We start from the raw sequence: 16,737 nt of genomic DNA on the forward strand, positions 1-16,737 counted from the left end.
CTCATATATGTAGTAGGCATCATTCCAGCTGCTGACACGCTGAAGCATAAATCTATCAGTAACCTGTCCTCCCATCCAAATATGAGGTAGTAAGGGGAGACATACTGGACACCTAACAAGCTCCTATTGAACCCCCAAAATAACCACAACATATATATAAGCATATGAGTGTCACAGAGGAGTGCTACTGAGCATGGCAATATATATTTAAAACCAGAGACAGAACATAAAACACAGACAGAGCTCAGTGCATGTCCAGTGAAACTCATACACGGTACAGTGCCTAAATAAATATGTATAAATATCTATTAAATAAAATGGTATTTTAGTTTAACATTTTGGCCAAATTGTTGTAAGCCCCTGAGCCACTGCACGGCAGACCACATTTCCAGGGGTCCCTAACACTAATATAAATTCTTAATAACCTGTGCAATACCAGGAAGAATGATTTATAGTAAATCTGTCAATATTAGTTGCAAAGTTCTAAGTCTGATTGAAGCTCTTATTCACCTGTACATTACCAGGAAAAGCACTCTGTATTAGAGTTGTCACAACCATACTGCAAGCAAGCAAGTTCCCCTGAGTGGGACATGCTATGGAGTGAGCTTTTAACCATTTAAATGTGGGAGGGGGTAAGCTTCAATTAGGTAGGAGGTTGCCACCCTCCAATCAGCTAAGACTAGCTGAACAAGAATTGCAAAACATACTGGACACCTAACAACAAGCTCCTATTGAACCCCCAAAATAACCACAACATTTAGGCACTGTACCGTGTATGAGTTTCAATGGATGTGCACTGTGCTCTGTCTATGTTTTATGTTCTGTCTCTGGTTTTAAGTATATATTACAAGGTAAGAGAAATGGCTACCGCTCACCTGTAGTGTCCTACTATATACATGTGCTGGTATATGAGAGATAGGGTGCATACGGGAAGAATATACTAGAATAAGGTGAAAGGTCACAGCAGTGGCCCAAAAGAATCCTATTTGCACTCGCTAAACCAGAAATGCTAGGCTAGGAAAAATGTAATCCTTGGAGTTACCTCCATAGCCATACATAAACATTTTAAAATCATATTTATTGAACATATATACAAAAACCTTTGGTTTAAAATACCACTATGTGGCTCTAGGAAAACACAAAGAGGGGGGTGGGGAATAAGTGCTGGTATTGTTACCCGAGCAATCAAGACTCTAATTGTGATCAGGACAGTGTGTATAATATATATATATATATACACACTACTTGAAAGACTCCCCAGAATTATCCTCTATTAATTACGAGTACAGCTTATAGCCTATATGATATACATGGGAGTCCATGAGTATAGAAGGTATCTGCAATGTAGTGTGTCCCCTATGGTAGTATTACATATGACTATATAGTCATTGGGTGACGACACCATAAGTGGTGTGCAGACAAGGTGATCTGTATGCCCTAATATATATGATACCCTGCGTTCACATACCATATGCCAGGGACACAGTCTCAGTAACCTTGTGGTTTCGCTGATTTGCAATTCAAATCGTGCCTCTAAGTCCCTAAGGCTCAAGTCAGAGCGTCACTCTGAGTACCGTGGCGCCGCCTCCACTCTAAACAGGTGGATCTTAGTACTTGGGACTTAGTTAGGCCATTAGCAGGTATCTATACCCGAACACGATTGATTTTACACTATAATAATAATCAGCCCCCTCATGGAAGTATACGACCTGATAGTCTCTTAAATTCGTTTGCTCGCTTCTCGGTTCTCTATGCTTCCGGATGACGTCACCGGAAGTGCGTCATCACGTACCGACGTACGTTTCACGCTCCTGGGCGCTTCGTCAGGGCAATGGGAGTGACTACTTTGATCTCCCTGCTTTAAGTACTGGGCGGTCGGGGGCGTGTATCACGTCTCGGCCAATCCAGGAAATGTGTCTCTAGGTGGATTTGCGTGTCAAGCCGCCATTTTGGATCGTACATATCCGTTGTCCACCTATTGTGTATTCACGTTGCCATGGCAACTTGTCCGAATAAGGAATGAGATGCATAATGCTCTCATTTATTACAGGAATGATTTCACATTGTCAGCATGGCATGTACTGTGTGATAGCTGCAGTAGACATATGCATTTGGAATGGGTGGTTTGCAGGATGGCAGATTCTGATAAAGGTGATTTCTTACATAACATACTGAGTATATACATACGTGGTAAATATGTTTGCAATAACCACTTATGATATCAGTCATGTGTAAGTATATGTGGTCAATTGTATTGTGTTTCTTTCTAGGATCTCATTTTATGTATCAGTAATGTAGGAGTATTAACCCTTACTAATGACCGCCTCTAGAGTCAATACGGACGTAATGAGTTTAAGACTCTATTTATCTATAACTCATATGTATACTCTATGTTGTTAGTGGTTCTCCTTTATCTCATCTCCCACTCAAACTATGTTTGTATTGTTATCATAATGATATATAAGTTTGTCAGTGATGTAGGAGTGTGGTACTATTAAGGAGACCACCTATGCTAGTCACTACGCTCGCATGGGGTATTGAGACACTATTGAGCATCACAATTTTAATCATTTTGATATTGTTCTGACCTTTGTACTGCCATCCTCAAAAGAACCTACCTCTGGGGCAGGTAATGATGGGTCCCTATAAAAATGCTGAGTAGATATACCCCTCGTTGAGGCCACCTGGTTGTAGAGTCTGCAGCGTGAATATCCATTGACACTCACGCTGCATCAGACGTCTATCCCAGTTACCCTTTCGGGGACCCCAGGGTATGTGTTCGATCCCACAGAAGGTGAGGAATTTGGGGTCACCGTTATGTTCGCTCAGTACGTGACGGGCGACGGGGGTGTCTTTGCTATTACGTATAGACCCCAGATGTTCTAGGACCCTCACTTTTAAGGCCCTATGGGTCTTTCCTACGTAGCGTACGCCACATCTACACGTAATGAGGTATATGACCCCTTCAGACAGACAGTTAATGTGATTCTTAATCACATAGGTCTTATTTGGTGGATTAGGAATGGTTTTGGTGACTCTCATATAGGGACAGGCCTTACAGCGGCCACATGGGTATGACCCTATAGGTATCCTGTCCCCTAACCATGTTCTTGTTTTAGTTTCCTTATAGTGACTATGTACTAGTCTGTCTTTTAGGTTTTTCGCCCTCCTGCAGGTCATTGTTGGTGAATCTCTGAGGACCTGTTTCAAATCAGCATCATTTGTAAGGATGTGCCAGTGTTTGGTGAAGATCTTTCTCAAATCCTGCCACTGGTTGCTAAATGTCCCAATGTATCGTATTGTCTTGCCACTCTGTGTTTGTGAATGCTGCCTGTCCACTAGGAGTTGTGCTCGAGGTGTATCATTTGCCCTCTTCTTTGCCTTGCGTACACTGGTTTTGGAGTAACCACGCCTGATGAATCTCGCAGTCATATCATCAGCCTGTCTCTTGAATTCATCTAAGGTTGAGCAATTCCTGCTTAACCTTAGGAATTGACCCGTGGGAATGTTCTGGATAATGTGTTTGGGATGGTGGCTATCAGCCCTCAGGAGACTGTTTGTGGCAGTTTCTTTCCTATAAATGGTTGTTACTAACTTGCCATCTTTCTGTTTACTGATCGTCAGGTCAAGGAAGTTCAGAGTTGTATCGTCTACGTCAGAGGTAAGTCTAAGATTGTGGTCATTTGTGTTTAGCACATCAATAAATTGTTTCAGAAGGGGTCTGGGGCCTTTCCATAATAGGATGATGTCGTCAATATAGCGCCCCCACCATTCTACATACCTTGTGTATTCCTCCAGGGCTTCACTGAAGACCACTGTTTCCTCCCACCAGCCTAGATATAGATATAGATTGGATTACAAACTCATTGTGTGTATTGTAGTTACTTCCACGCTGTTCAACAGCGTGGAAGTAACTACAATACACACAATGAGTTTGTAATCCAATTATTAGACTTTGTACTCACTAAAAATTACTTTACATTTGATCAGAAATTCTACCACCAGATCCAGGGCACCGCTATGGGGACCACTTGTGCCCCCACCTACGCCAATCTATATCTAGGCTGGTGGGAGGAAACAGTGGTCTTCAGCGAAGCCCTGGAGGAATACACAAGGTATGTAGAATGGTGGGGGCGCTATATTGACGACATCATCCTATTATGGAAAGGCCCCAGACCCCTTCTGAAACAATTTATTGATGTGCTAAACACAAATGACCACAATCTTAGACTTACCTCTGACGTAGACGATACAACTCTGAACTTCCTTGACCTGACGATCAGTAAACAGAAAGATGGCAAGTTAGTAACAACCATTTATAGGAAAGAAACTGCCACAAACAGTCTCCTGAGGGCTGATAGCCACCATCCCAAACACATTATCCAGAACATTCCCACGGGTCAATTCCTAAGGTTAAGCAGGAATTGCTCAACCTTAGATGAATTCAAGAGACAGGCTGATGATATGACTGCGAGATTCATCAGGCGTGGTTACTCCAAAACCAGTGTACGCAAGGCAAAGAAGAGGGCAAATGATACACCTCGAGCACAACTCCTAGTGGACAGGCAGCATTCACAAACACAGAGTGGCAAGACAATACGATACATTGGGACATTTAGCAACCAGTGGCAGGATTTGAGAAAGATCTTCACCAAACACTGGCACATCCTTACAAATGATGCTGATTTGAAACAGGTCCTCAGAGATTCACCAACAATGACCTGCAGGAGGGCGAAAAACCTAAAAGACAGACTAGTACATAGTCACTATAAGGAAACTAAAACAAGAACATGGTTAGGGGACAGGATACCTATAGGGTCATACCCATGTGGCCGCTGTAAGGCCTGTCCCTATATGAGAGTCACCAAAACCATTCCTAATCCACCAAATAAGACCTATGTGATTAAGAATCACATTAACTGTCTGTCTGAAGGGGTCATATACCTCATTACGTGTAGATGTGGCGTACGCTACGTAGGAAAGACCCATAGGGCCTTAAAAGTGAGGGTCCTAGAACATCTGGGGTCTATACGTAATAGCAAAGACACCCCCGTCGCCCGTCACGTACTGAGCGAACATAACGGTGACCCCAAATTCCTCACCTTCTGTGGGATCGAACACATACCCTGGGGTCCCCGAAAGGGTAACTGGGATAGACGTCTGATGCAGCGTGAGTGTCAATGGATATTCACGCTGCAGACTCTACAACCAGGTGGCCTCAACGAGGGGTATATCTACTCAGCATTTTTATAGGGACCCATCATTACCTGCCCCAGAGGTAGGTTCTTTTGAGGATGGCAGTACAAAGGTCAGAACAATATCAAAATGATTAAAATTGTGATGCTCAATAGTGTCTCAATACCCCATGCGAGCGTAGTGACTAGCATAGGCGGTCTCCTTAATAGTACCACACTCCTACATCACTGACAAACTTATATATCATTATGATAACAATACAAACATAGTTTGAGTGGGAGATGAGATAAAGGAGAACCACTAACAACATAGAGTATACATATGAGTTATAGATAAATAGAGTCTTAAACTCATTACGTCCGTATTGACTCTAGAGGCGGTCATTAGTAAGGGTTAATACTCCTACATTACTGATACATAAAATGAGATCCTAGAAAGAAATAACACAATACAATTGACCACATATACTTACACATGACTGATATCATAAGTGGTTATTGCAAACATATTTACCACGTATGTATATACTCAGTATGTTATGTAAGAAATCACCTTTATCAGAATCTGCCATCCTGCAAACCACCCATTCCAAATGCATATGTCTACTGCAGCTATCACACAGTACATGCCATGCTGACAATGTGAAATCATTCCTGTAATAAATGAGAGCATTATGCATCTCCTTCCTTATTCGGACAAGTTGCCATGGCAACGTGAATACACAATAGGTGGACAACGGATATGTACGATCCAAAATGGCGGCTTGACACACAAATCCACCTAGAGACACATTTCCTGGATTGGCCGAGACGTGATACACGCCCCCGACCGCCCAGTACTTAAAGCAGGGAGGAGATCAAAGTAGTCACTCCCATTGCCCTGACGAAGCGCCCACGAGCGTGAAACGTACGTCGGTACGTGATGATGCACTTCCGGTGACGTCATCCGGAAGCATAGAGAACCGGGAAGCGAGCAAACGAATTTAAGAGACTATCAGGTCGTATACTTCCATGAGGGGGCTGATTATTATTATAGTGTAAAATCAATCGTGTTCGGGTATAGATACCTGCTAATGGCCTAACTAAGTCCCAAGTACTAAGATCCACCTGTTTAGAATGGAGGCGGCGCCACGGTACTCAGAGTGACGCTCTGACTTGAGCCTTAGGGACTTAGAGGCACGATTTGAATTGCAAATCAGCGAAACCACAAGGTTACTGAGACTGTGTCCCTGGCATACGGTATGTGAACGCAGGGTATCATATATATTAGGGCATACAGATCACCTTGTCTGCACACCACATATGGTGACGTCACCCAATGACTATATAGTCATATGTAATACTACCATAGGGGACACACTACATTGCAGATACCTTCTATACTCATGGACTCCCATGTATATCATATAGGCTATAAGCTGTACTCGTAATTAATAGAGGATAATTCTGGGGAGTCTTTCAAGTAGTGTGTATATATATATATATTATACACACTGTCCTGATCACAATTAGAGTCTTGATTGCTCGGGTAACAATACCAGCACTTATTCCCCACCCCCCTCTTTGTGTTTTCCTGGAGCCACATAGTGGTATTTTAAACCAAAGGTTTTTGTATATATGTTCAATAAATATGATTTTAAAATGTTTATGTATGGCTATGGAGGTAACTCCAAGGATTAAATTTTTCCTAGCCTAGCATTTCTGGTTTAGCGAGTGCAAATAGGATTCTTTTGGGCCACTGCTGTGACCTTTCACCTTATTCTGGTTTTAAGTAGTAAGGGGAGAACCTGATGGCTACGTTACGAGTACAGTTGTATGCATGTACTAAATGGTGAACATGTTGACTCCACTTTCCCTTATCTGTAGTCTCTAAAGTCCCCAGCATATTTAGCAGTGTCCTGTTGAATCTTTCGAGTTGAGGGACCCCTTTGTGTACATAGACAGTACTTCTTTTGAGTCAACTTTCAAAATCTTTTCCTTGATCAAGGTGAAGTCTTGCAGGTAACCCATAATGTACAAAGTACTTTTCCCATAACACTTTGGCAACTGTTGAAGCTCGATCTTTAGTGGGAAAAGCCTGGGCATATCGAGTGAAATGGTCAGTGACTACTAGAATATTACTGGTGTTACTATGATTGGGCTCCCAAGACAAGAATTCCATACATACCAAGTCCAGGAGACCATTGCTGATGATCATCAAATGAGCTGCCTTTTTAGGGAGAATCTTCCTTGACACACATGCCACAGTCTTGGCTGGGAGTACCAACTGCTTGGGAATTTTTCCAGACCCTGAATAACACTCCACTCTTCAATACTAAATGGGGCCATTGTCAAAAAAACATCTGGGTGTGTTTTTCTAACAGAAGGTTCGTGTCCCCCACCACTTGTTCCATCAGTCTCTACAAAATAGCTGGCACCCCCGACATTCCTTGGGGCATGCATCGAACCCCAATGGTCAGATGAAAGTCGTCTTCTCCTTATCGTGGCTGTTCACTTGATTCCTGATCAGGGGTGGGCCTTTAATTCAGAGCTACGGTAATCTATACACATTCGAGCTGCAACACTTTTTTTTTTTCTGGCCTCCCAAATCAGAGACACGTAAGGACTCATTGACTCCGAGATTATACCTGCAGTCAGCAATTCTTGCAGATGGTGTCTTACGTTGTCATTGTTGGCTGGTGCCAATCTTCTCTACCTCTCTCTAAATGGCAGAGAATTGTGTAGATGTATTTTGTGATCCACTTCTTTGGCACAACCCACATTCCAATCATGGGTAGAGAACACTTCAGACCTTCTGGCCATGCTTTCCCTCAGATGCTCTTTCCACTTTCAGGAACAGAGCTATCCCCAAACTGAAACATATCAGGGGTCAATTTTTTTTTTTAAGTGAAAGATGTAGCGCAAATATCTTCAGTGTCAAGTCTTGCGTGTGTGTCTTGAAATAATCAACATTAAAACACAAGCCATAGATTGAACGCAGCTCCAAATAATCAGACTTTCCAGTGGTCTGTTGTAGAGTATCCAAGATGATGAATTAGGGAGCGGATAATCTCAGGGTATAGAAAGAAATAGTGCAATATATCATTATATCACAGCATAGAGTTGTGCTCTAAAGCAATTTTCAGTTCACTCACAAGTGTAGATGTAAGTAGAGCCTTTTCAAGGGTGTCGCTCATCCCCTGTCTGCAGTATAAGGTAGGTCCTTTATGAATGCTTTAAAAAAAATCAGGAGAAAAATGTCCATGGTGTAGAATTGTTTTTAATCAAACATAAAACTCATGTAACAAACTCAAACATATGCAAGACAAAAGTATTGGGATGGATAAAGGTCTCCCCAAGCCTTCAATCAGTGTAGTTGGGGTACCGGCCTTGCTCTCTCGGTACTCGTTGTAGCGCTTCAGTGTCAACTTCCTACACTTCCTCAGTCAGCTTGCACTAGCTTTCCTGGGTGATGTTGAAATCCTCAGTGCTTAGTGCTGCCACAAAGTTTCTGTCCACTCCAATCGCGCTACACGTTTCACTGCTTGTTTGCAGCTTCTTCGGGCTCCTAGCTCTCTAATCTCTTCATGTCGCAATTGGGATCCTCAATTCTAATATGCCACTATAGTGTAACTGAATGGGATGCCTTTTTATCGTACATTGTATACATACAAATGTACAAATCACAATAAAATCAAAGACAAATGCATAAATACAAAATGATATACAACTAACCAACAAATTACATTGTTACAATAGTCATCCTAGTAGCTTACCTTAAAATTGAAGATAGACAAAGTTAGACCAGTAGCTCCTCCTACCAGGCACCCCCTAGAAGTCATTCTCCCTCTAGGAAACTGCTCCAGTCTGGAATCCCATCTGGGTCTTCCCTGTTGCTCAAACCGAGCATCTCCCCTCGGTATCTCCTCCACTTGCATCTAAGCCATGTACTCTTCCACTCGCATGAAGATGGACCCGACTCGTGGTCCCACATTCCCGTCCTAGTATTTCCGGTCGAAGGGACTCGTCTTCCACAGGCCATACGTCAGTACTGTTTAGTGATGTACCGAGAACCCAGCGCTTTTCTAGCTACCTGGACATTACCCGGCACTGGCAACAGAGAAGTGGAACCGGCGCCGGGTAATGTCAGAGTAGCTGAAAAATCCTTCACTTACCTGCAGCAGGCGACGGAAGGTGAGGAAGACCAGTGAGGAAGACCACGGCGACATCTGGGAGCAGCAGCACTGTCCTGGTGGCAATGGCAGCAACAGATGTCTGTGTTCAGCCGACGGGAGCAGCAGGAATAGAGCACACAGCTGATACCAGTGTGAGCTGGGGAACCATGTGACCGAAGCAGGAGCGTTCCTATTGGACAGCTCAGGAGGAGCTGGCTGTCCAATAGGAACGCTCCTGCTTCGGTCACATGGTTCCCCGGCCCTGCAGTTAAGTGCCATCCGGGTAACCGGGTACCCGGCCTGGTAGAATGATTTTGCCCGAGTACCAGTTACCTGATTTTCTGAAAAATTAGGACCCGGTACAACACTAGCACTGATTACTGCCAGTCCCCATTTACCTCTCATCGTGTACTCTTTGTAGGCTTCATACATTGAGGAATTAGTGCAACCTTTTCCTCCTCACCCCGTATGTCCTTGAACTGACAAGAATTTTGTGGGCGCATATTTCCACTCTCGCAGCCGTATATATAGCATCAATGTTATTGGATTGGACCCCTCGGATTAGCTGCTCTATTTGTGCCTAGTCTGCCTTTTCAGCCAAAACTCCACCTTTCCACATAACCCTCTGTAGGGTTACTTTCAGCCACCGTAGAAATTCAGATAATCTCTCTCCATCCAGCTGGCATATCCCTCAAAACCTGGATTTAAAGATCTTCCCTGCTCTCTGCAGCCCCAAACATACACTCCTAGGGCCCTCAGATAACCAGCAGGGGTGACAGTCAACTCCTCCTCTCGAACTTCTCTTATATTTGCCAGTGCTGGTCCCTTATGGCCCTCGTACCTGGACCTTTTTATCTTGATCAGTTCCCACCCACCCCCCACTGCCATTTGGGTGGCCTGGATGGGGGTGGGCAGTATCCCTAAGAAAATCTGTAATCGCTTATAGTTATTCCCTTTGCAGAACTGCAAAGGCTTTTCTACCAACTGTCCCTTAGCCATCATAAGTTTCAAGGGTTGTGAGCGGATTTTCTACTGGAAGCATGGGAGTCACAGAGCATAGTTAGTTTTGAAACTCCTCCAGGGTTTTCCTTTGTTTTGCTAGGAATTCCTTTACCCGATCTTCTAGCGGGCAGCGATCAGGAACATTAGAGCCCATAGGAGGGCTGTCGAGTGATGACACTCCATGTCCCATTTCCCCCTGGGCCAAGTAGATCTTTGGGTACCCATGCAGGATCAATAACTTCAGAACACACGCAAAATACAGATACATCTTTTACATCATACTCCATTACTTTTCCTTTATCTGTACTCTTCCCCACATTTCCATTGTAGCCACTGATCGCTGCATCTTCTACTGCTTCTGGGATTCCTGTTATTAAAAAAAACTTTATCGAGGCCTCACCGGGTACACCCATCATGCAAAACGGCCACACTCCTTTTGATTACAATTCTACCCACAGCGGCCAAGGGGTTTTGTTATATTTTTCTCCACATGGCTTATCAAGAGCCTTCTCTAATACAAAATGGCGGCACAGGACAATATCAAAACGGTCTCGTGGTCTGTAATTTACTTACAAGCTAAGGGAGGGTTAGCATTTTATCATTATATGAAGAAAAAAACCCCGAGATATCCCAGTGGCGTTTCCACTGTAACCCCTCTATTTCCACAGTCTATATGTGCTATGGTAGGGCCTGAGTTCATCCTTCCTTAATATACCATAATTGGACCCCTTGAATAAAACCAGATGAGACTTCTGTTTATATAAACTGGTGCTCTCTCTCTTAAAAAAAAAAAAAACGCTCTACAGATATATCTCATAGTAAACTAGGATGTTGCGCCACTATCCCTTATTCTAGCCCCAGAGTACAATGTAGAAGCTCCTTAGGCTAATTTTATTGCCAGTACGGAGTTTGAGCTCTGTTCTCAGAAGGGCGTGTAGTCACGTTGCAGGCCTGTTAAGGGTGAAACATTTATGAGTTTTGTGTAATACACAAAGGATACTCAAGTTGCAGGAAAGGGCCTATTTGTTATCCTGTTGGGCTTTTAACAGCCCGGCAAGTATTTGTCTCTCTCTTGCTCTGAGCTCTTCTCTCTGGTTCTCTGTGTGTAAAAGATGTTTTCTGCTGCCGTCTCTCACTTTCTCTCTCCGTGGCTGGCAGTCTCATAAAGCCTCCTCTTTCACCCATGTGAGTGTCCGGCTGCCTCGGATATAGTAGACGCGCATATGAGATGGCGTCGCATGCGCCTGCTGCAGAGGCGATTCGTGGCCTGTGGGATATTGAGGAGATGCGATGGGGGGCGGGGGGAGGGCGTGTGACGTCACGTGAGGGGTTCGCCCTCATCGGCTGACCTGCGCACTTGACCAGGCCACTGTGCCACAAAATCAAAGTTTGTCTCGTGAAAAATCGGCCGCGCCGTCGCTCTCGTGCACGATCGCGCACCCGTCCTCCTTGAGGTACGGCCTTTTGTTTGCGCCACTCACGATGTCGCACGGACTATGGACGCGGGCTTAGGCACCTCTCACTGTCACCTAGACTGTCTCTCTGTGCGCCTGTCAGACTGTTACTACCTATCTCTGTGTCTCTGTCTCAGACTGGCAGTTGGGCTCCCTCTGTGTCTCTCAAACTGACAGTTTGTTTCAACATTCTATCCGTTTTTCTTCTTATCCAATCCCATATCTCCTGTCATGTGTTGCCAGGCAGATCAGGGACGGCGTCTCTTATGCATTATCGCACCATGCGATGGGTGGAACAGATGAATTCTGAATTGTTCACAGTATCAATATATTTGTAGCAGGGGCTACACTTACTTTTTTGAATATTTTATCTCGTCGTGCGAACACCCCAAAGAGGAGAGTGAGTGCTCCCACCACTGCTGCTGCAGAAATTGCTTCTATCGGGATTGCATCCTTCTTATCTGTACACGTGGAAGAGAATATATCTTGTGAGAAATTGCCCTGTGTCTTTATAGTCTATTAATTAAAACTGTTACCCTATGTGGTTTCTTGTTGTGCCGTGTCCTGTCGAGCTGCATATGCAGAGAGAACTTCTACAAGGGCTTTCCCCATTGAAATACCTGACATTTACTATTTCTACAATCAGGACCTTGTAGTTAAAGCTGCAGTTCAGTCAATATCCTGCATGTGTGTTTTTTTAAATAAATCAGTTCTGTAGTAAGAAAAAATACTTTTAGCATTTTCTGTTTTTAAAAAAACAACTTTGAAAGACCAATTTTCTTGTATTCTATTTTAACAGCCATTTGCTAAGGCACTGCCCCTTCATGTCCCGTCACAAGCCCTGGCACACCCCTTTGTCAGCCCTGCCCTCCCTCTTGCACATGTCAGTGCAGGAGTGCTCATGAATATTCATGAGTTTCCACTGAGAGGCAGAAGAAAAACAGATCCCTTCACTAATTGTCACCAAATTTTGCAGATCAATACATGGAGAACGAATTGATCTGCAGCTATACAGTTCTTTAGGTAATTAGAGATTGCACACATGAAACTATTGAAGTAAAAAAATAAATTAAAAAAAAAAAAGACTGAACTGCAGCTTCAACTCTCTTGGACTGTGTTATTTCGAGCTGTTTTCAATAGTTTATGCTTCTTTTTTTTTTACTTGTTCTCTCACGTTGTCATTCTTTAATTTGGTAGAGTAGCGTGTTTTTTGTTTGCTATTTTCAATACTTTTTCTGTTGCAAGCATCTGATGCCAATTTGTTTGCTACTACTTATCAAATGGATACTCTAATTTGCAGTTTAAGATGCGATTCAAAGCATGGCCGTCTTGATGGCGGTTCCATTTGTGCAGTCGCAGCGAGCCCCGTGGTTACAGGGGCCCAGCGTGCTTCCCCACAACATTTAAACTGATTGCTGGGGGAGAGCGCGGGACCTCTGTGTCTCTTACCTTCTCCTCTCCGGCATCTGCTCCTCTTGTCAGCTGCGTCACATCACCATGACAACATGATGTCGCAATGCCCCGTCGCCGTGACAGCGCCACATCACAGAAATAGGTGACGTGTTCCTGCTGCTCAACGTGAATATACTGTACAGCTTAACACAGTCCAACTTTTTATTTTTTTCAAATCCTTTACAGGAAAGTATTCTGTAGCTTACTGTTTGAGAAATAATTGTTTTTCCGCAGGCTATATTACGGAATGTCAGTATACTTTTTACAAGAAATTGCTTAAAAGGAATAAAAAAAAATCAAATGATCATGACAAATGTATAACTGCTGCACATTCTGCCTTGTAGCATTATATATGATATGATCATGTTGCTAATCCATAAAACGCCAATTTATGGCCCACTCAAGCAAATGGCCCCTGTCAGGGGCCGGCAACCTGCGGCTCCCGAGCCACATGCGGTTCTTTCCACTGCTACTTGTCTCTCTGCAGGTTGCCGCTCCCCCCGCTCCTGCCTCTCTCCCTCACTATCCTGCCATTGGCTGCTGGGGGGGGCCCGACTGGCACTGATCGGGCCTCTTGTTGTTGCCGGGCCCTACGTGTCTTCAGCTGCTTGCCTGTCTCTCTCCTGTACTGTCCCACACCGGGTTCTCGTGCTGGTGTGCGCCGGAAGTGAATTTTGCAACTTCCTCTGCGCGCCGACGTTACAGAGCCCGGCGTGGGACAGTACAGGAGAGGCGCAGGCAAGCAGCTGGGGAGACGCTGGATTCAGCGGCAACGAGGCCCGGCCAGTGCCCCCCCGTAGCCACCGCCAGGATAGTGAGGGACAGAGGCAGCAGCTGGCAGAGAGCCGCCTCCCCCCCCACACCCCTGCAGCTACCGACCGGACAGTTAGGGAGAGGCCCAATGTGTGTGTGTGTGTGTGTGTGTGTGTGTGTGTATTTGGGGTGGTCGTGTAGGTTCTTTTTGGGGAGGGGTATGTATGTATTGTGTATTTGTAAATGAAAAATATGAAAAAAAAAACTAAGTAAAGGGACTTATTATTGTGAGATTCATTTTATCCCCCCACATATTTTGTCATATGTTAATGCTTATATAGTATATATTATTGTGTGTACAGTATATGTATGTGTTTGTGGGGGTGTAATATTCATTCATGTGTTGCGGCTCGGAATATTTTGGAGAAATACTTTTTTTTTTTTTTATATATAAAATGGCTTTTCTTCCTTGAGAGGTTGCAGAATCCTGGCCTATGTAGTGTACATTACTTAACATAGAATAGAAAGTATTGATATGAAGAAGGATGAGAGGGGGGTGTATACGCAGTCACTCCAGATAGACGAGTTGGTCCTGCTTGAATCTGTGGATCTCCCTTGCATTGTCACTCTACCATAAGAGGCTGTTTAGTAATGCAATCAGTCTCCTTAGTAATTCATGCAGGACTAATCGGTCTCTCCAGGTGGACTCTGCATACACCTCCCTCTCATCCTTCTTGATAACATCAATACTAAATATACTAAGTGTTTGGGTGCATGTAATTAGGGTCTTGGCATCACCTCACTCTTGGTGTTTTCTTGCTTCTAGTTTTACTGTTGGTGCACCAACCTATATTTACTCCGGTTCGAGTGAGTATTTTGTGCTCTGTGCTCTTTGTTGGACGTGTATATCACCGCATGTCTTGGTGCTTTTCGCAGTAAAGTTTCCTGCCTTAAAGTTGCAAAGTTATCGAACATGTCTTTTAACACATGTGATATTTCATGCTGACGTGAGATGCAACTGCACTTCATTAAGGGGAAATAGGCCTGCTAGCAGAGGCGGTGTTCACACTGAATGTTAATGGCGCCAGCAAAGTAGAGGTGTGACAGAATGTGTTCATTGCAGTGTTTCTATTGAGTGTGGGAAGGAGATTGACAATCAATATTCACTTCTGTACACGGCTGTGAACAGATGCCAGAAATGTGAAAACTGCCGAGCGCTGTCATTTAGGAACAGAGAGAGGGTGCAGGAAGCAGGTGGGGCGAAAAGAAGATTGTGTGTTTAATGACGAGCAGGTGGAGGAGATTATAAAAGTTTTAGACAAAGTTTTTTAACGAATAATTAATGGATCACATGATGTGCTTTACTCTTACCAGATGTAACAAGGCAATAGTCACAAGTGACTCACAGCCACCACCAGTCTAAGTTCTTTCAAAACTAAAGCTGTCTCACATTTTATTCTGGTCTGTAACTGTTACATACACCTATAATATATACGTATTATCTCTAACTGTGCATGCAATGTCTTGTATATAATGTATACCCTGTTCACTTATGTAACTGTACTTGTCATCATAACTCTCTGTGCCCAGGACATACTTGAAAACCAGAGGTAACTCTCAATGTATTACTTCCTGGTAACACATTTTATAAATAAAAAATTGTGCGGGGTACATTGTAAGGTAAAGTGCTGCTAATCGTTTCAATAGGTTAGGAGTGGCCAACTCCAGTCCTCAAAGGGCACCAACAAGTCAGGTTTTCAGGATATCCCTGCTTCAGCACAGGTGGCTCAGTAAGTATAAGACTGAGCCACTGATTGAGCCTCTTGTGCTGAAGCCGGGATATCCTTAAAACCTGGGTTGTTGGTGGCCCTTGAGGACTGGAGTTGACGACTCCTGCAATAGATGCTGAGGACACACGCACTCAAGTGATGCACCCTGCGCTCACCTTCCACCACCAGCTGGAAATCTCTCCTCTGATTCCCCATGCTGGAGACGGCCACACAGGTATAGGTGCCTGCGTCTGATTTCTGCGCCTTGCTGATGGTGAGCTGGAATGTGTCGCTGGTCAGGTACTGCTGGTAGCGGGATTTCTCCATGATAACGGTGCTGCCGTTTTTTTGCCAGCTCATTTCAGCCTGAGGGTTGGCCTGGATGCCACAAGTTAGTTGTGTACTTTTCTCCTCTTCGACTGTCACAGAGCTCTCTCCGCTCAGGATAGGGGGGACTGCCAGGGGAAGGAGGAAACTGTCAATTATCTATGTCCTTTGTTAGGTTAACAAGGGGCAACATTCAGTGTCATGAACCCTTTATCTGGCAGTGAAAGGATAAAAAAAACATTGTAAATATTTCTGCAGTCATTTATCACACTGCTTATAAACCTGGTTTTCATGTTGTACGATGTCACTCCCCTGTCCGCTCTGATTGGCTGAAGGTAAAAATTAATTCAACCAATGGGAGCAGAAGAGGATAATTAACTCTTCAAGACCACATAGTTTATTTTTTTTTGCCATTTTTTAAAATGGTATTCTTTTATAATATCTTTGTATTCACATATATAGGATAAGTGGGCATGGGTCTCGGTGTCACAATACATTTTTCAAAGTGTCATGATAATATCATGAGTTAAGTATTTGAATCAATCTGGCACACGACAAGTTAACATTGGTTACAAATTGTTTTAAGAATACATTAATTATTTTATTGCAGGAAGAACAACTGTTCATGCCT

The 16,737-nt window shown here is 43.8% G+C and overlaps 1 protein-coding gene across 1 annotated transcript in view; it reads right to left on the reverse strand.

Moving 5' to 3' along the window:
* Nucleotides 1–16,737, reverse strand: part of TMIGD1 (transmembrane and immunoglobulin domain containing 1) — a 30,284-nt gene that overhangs the window by 3,796 nt on the left and 9,751 nt on the right. Inside the window, exons 4-5 of the mRNA XM_075594246.1 lie at nucleotides 15,956–16,234; nucleotides 12,160–12,266 (exon numbers count right to left, since the gene is read on the reverse strand). Coding sequence (XP_075450361.1) covers nucleotides 12,160–12,266; nucleotides 15,956–16,234 — 386 coding nt within the window. The remainder of the gene's footprint in view (nucleotides 1–12,159; nucleotides 12,267–15,955; nucleotides 16,235–16,737) is intronic.

Source organism: Ascaphus truei, chromosome 3 (genome assembly GCF_040206685.1).
Source record: "Ascaphus truei isolate aAscTru1 chromosome 3, aAscTru1.hap1, whole genome shotgun sequence".
Classification (NCBI taxonomy): Eukaryota; Metazoa; Chordata; class Amphibia; order Anura; family Ascaphidae; genus Ascaphus; species Ascaphus truei.